This window comes from Triticum urartu, chromosome 3A (assembly GCF_056163025.1).
Source record: "Triticum urartu cultivar PI428250 chromosome 3A, HENAU_Tu73, whole genome shotgun sequence".
In the NCBI taxonomy this organism is placed as follows: Eukaryota; Viridiplantae; Streptophyta; class Magnoliopsida; order Poales; family Poaceae; genus Triticum; species Triticum urartu.
In genome coordinates this window covers 42992728-42995748 of record NC_141875.1, presented here as the reverse complement: position 1 = coordinate 42995748, position 3021 = coordinate 42992728, and the positions used below count along the sequence as shown (strand labels likewise).

Below are 3021 nucleotides of genomic sequence, written 5' to 3'. Positions count from 1 at the left end.
TAGCTTTGTCAACTTCAATACCTCTTTTAGAAACTTTATGCCCCAAGACAATACCTTCATTAACCATAAAATGGCACTTTTCCCAATTCAAGACAAGATTAGTTTCTTCACATTTCTGCAAAACTAGATCAAGATTGCTCAAGCAATCATCAAAAGAAGATCCATAGACGGAAAAATCGTCCATGAAATCCTCACAAATCTTTTCACAAAATTCAGATAATGTAGCCATCATGCATATTTGAAAGGTAGCAGGTGCACTACATAAATCAAAAGGCATACGTCTATAAGCAAAAGTTCCAAAAGGGCATGTAAAAGTAGTCTTTGATTGATCTTTAGCTGATACGGGTATTTGAGAGAAACCAAAATAACCATCTAGAAAGCAATAATGTGTATCTTTGCATAATCTTTCTAACATTTGATCGATAAAAGGTAAGGGGTAATGATCTTTCTTAGTAGCCTTATTTAATTTGCGGAAATCAATTACCATCCTATAACCTGTAATAATTCTTTGCGAAATCAATTCATCTTTATCATTAGGAACAAAAGTAATACCTCCCTTCTTAGGGACACAATGGACATGACTTACCCACTGACTATCAGCAACGGGATAAATTATACCTGCCTCCAAAAGCTTTAGTATTTCTTTTCTTACCACTTCTTTCATTTTAGGATTAAGCCTTCGTTGATGATCACGAACTGGTTTGGCATCTTCTTCCAGATTTATTTTGTGTTGACATAGAGTGGGGCTAATGCCCTTAAGATCATCGAGAGTATATCCGATAGCAGCACGGTGCTTCTTCAGAGTTTTCAATAATCTATCTTCTTCATGCTCTGAAAGGTTAGCACTAATAATAACATGATATATTTTCTTTTCATCAAGATAAGCATATTTAAGATTATCAGGCAACGGTTTAAGCTCAAACACGGGATCACCCTTGGGTGGAGGAGGATCCCCTAAGATTTCAATAGGCAAATTGTGTTTCAGAATAGGTTCCTGTTTAAAGAATACTTCATCTATTTCCCTTCTTTCATTCATAAACATATCATTTTCATGGTCTAGCAAATATTGTTCTAAAGGATCACAAGGAGGCACGACAATAGAAGCAAGACCAATAATTTCATCCTTACTAGGTAATTCTTCTTCACGATGTTGTTTACTAAATTTAGAGAAATTGAACTCATGAATCATATCATTCAAGCCGATAGTAACAACATTCTTTTCGCAGTCTATCTTAGCATTAACAGTATTCAAGAAGGGTCCACCAAATATAATGGGACAAAAGCTATCTTGTGGGGAACCAAGAACAAGAAAATCAGCAGGATATTTAGTTTTCCCACACAAGACTTCAACATCTCTAACAATTCCCATTGCTGATATAGTATCTCTATTAGCAAGCTTAATTGTGACATCAATATCTTCTAACTCAGCAGGTGCAATTTCATGCTTAATTTCTTCATATAAGGTAATAGGTGTAACGCTAGCACTAGCACCCATATCACATAAGCCATGATAACAGTGATCTCCTATTTTAACAGAAATAACTGGCACGCCAACCGCAGGTCTATGTTTGTCTTTAGCACAAGGTTTAGCAATTCTAGCAGTTCCACCGCAGAATTGAATAAGATGCCCGTCAATGTTATCAGCCAAGAGATCTTTAATAATAGCAATATTAGGTTCAACTTTAACTTGCTCAGGAGGTGTATAAATTCTAATATTTCTTTTACGAACCACAGTTGAAGCTTTAGCATGATCCTTTATCCTAACAGGGAAAGGTGGTTTCTCAACATAAGAAGTAGGAACAATAGGATCATTATAAGTGACAATCTTTTCTTCAACTTTAATAGGTGTAGCTACTTTTACTTCTATGGGAGGATGATATTTAAACCACTTCTCCTTGGGGAGATCAACATAAGTAGCAAAAGATTCACAAAAAGAAGCTACTATCTCAGAGTCAAGTCCATATTTAGTGCTAAATTTACGAAAAACATTGGTATCCATAAAAGACTTAACACAATCAAACTTAGGTGTCATACCTGACTCCTTACCTTCGTCGAGATCCCAATCTTCAGAGTTGCGTTTAATTCTATCCAATAAATTCGATTTGAATTCAATAGTCTTCATCATAAAAGAGCCAGCACAAGAAGTATCGAGCATGGTGCGATTGTTTTCAGAAAGCCGAGCATAAATTTTTTGAAGAATTATTTCTTTCGAGAGCTCATGATTGGGGCATGAATATAACATTGATTTAAGCCTCCCCCAAGCTTGAGCGATGCTTTCTCCTTCGCGAGGCCAAAAATTATATATATAATTGCGATCATGATGAACAAGATGCATATGATAATACTTTTGATGAAATTCCAACTTCATTCGTTTATAGTTCCATGACTTCGTATCATCACATAGCCTATACCATGTCGATGCGTCTCCCTTCAAAGATAAAGGGAAGACCTTCTTCTTAACAACATCATCGGGTATACCTGCAAGCTTAAATAATCCACAAACTTCATCCACATATATTAGGTGTTCATCAGGATGTTTTGTTCCATCTCTTGTAAAAGTATTAGCCAGCAGTTTTTGTAACATACCCGAAGGAACTTCAAAGGGAATAATTTCATTTTCAGTAGGTTCAATAGGTTGAGGAGCAACTCTTTGCTCTACTGGTCGGGGTGAAGATACCCCGAACAAGCCCCTCAGAGGATTACTTTCCATAGTAACAAGTGACAGTAAATTTCAGCACACTATATAAAATTTTCGTTACCAAATTCCACCTACCAAAGGCGCTTCACTCCCCGGCAACGGCGCCAGAAAAGAGTCTTGATGACCCACAAGTATAGGGGGTCTATCGTAGTCCTTTCGATAAGTAAGAGTGTCGAACCAAACAAGGAGCAGAAGGAAATGATAAGCGGTTTTCAGCAAGGTATTCTCTGCAAGTACTGAAATAAGTGGTAACAGATAGTTTTGTGATAGGGTAATTTGTAACGAGCAACAAGTACCAAAAGTAAATAAAGTGCAGCAAGGTG

General features: G+C 36.6%; 1 protein-coding gene across 1 annotated transcript; it reads right to left on the bottom strand.

Annotated features, from left to right (window-relative positions):
- Positions 1–212: 212 nt before the first annotated feature.
- On the bottom strand, positions 213–2710 carry LOC147978344 (uncharacterized). Its single transcript, XM_087514715.1, has 2 exons — positions 653–2710; positions 213–257 (listed from the first exon to the last, which is right to left on the bottom strand). Exons 1-2 carry the CDS (start codon positions 2708–2710, stop codon positions 213–215), a joined length of 2103 nt encoding a protein of 700 aa, XP_087370841.1.
- Between the last annotated feature and the right edge of the window lie 311 nt (positions 2711–3021).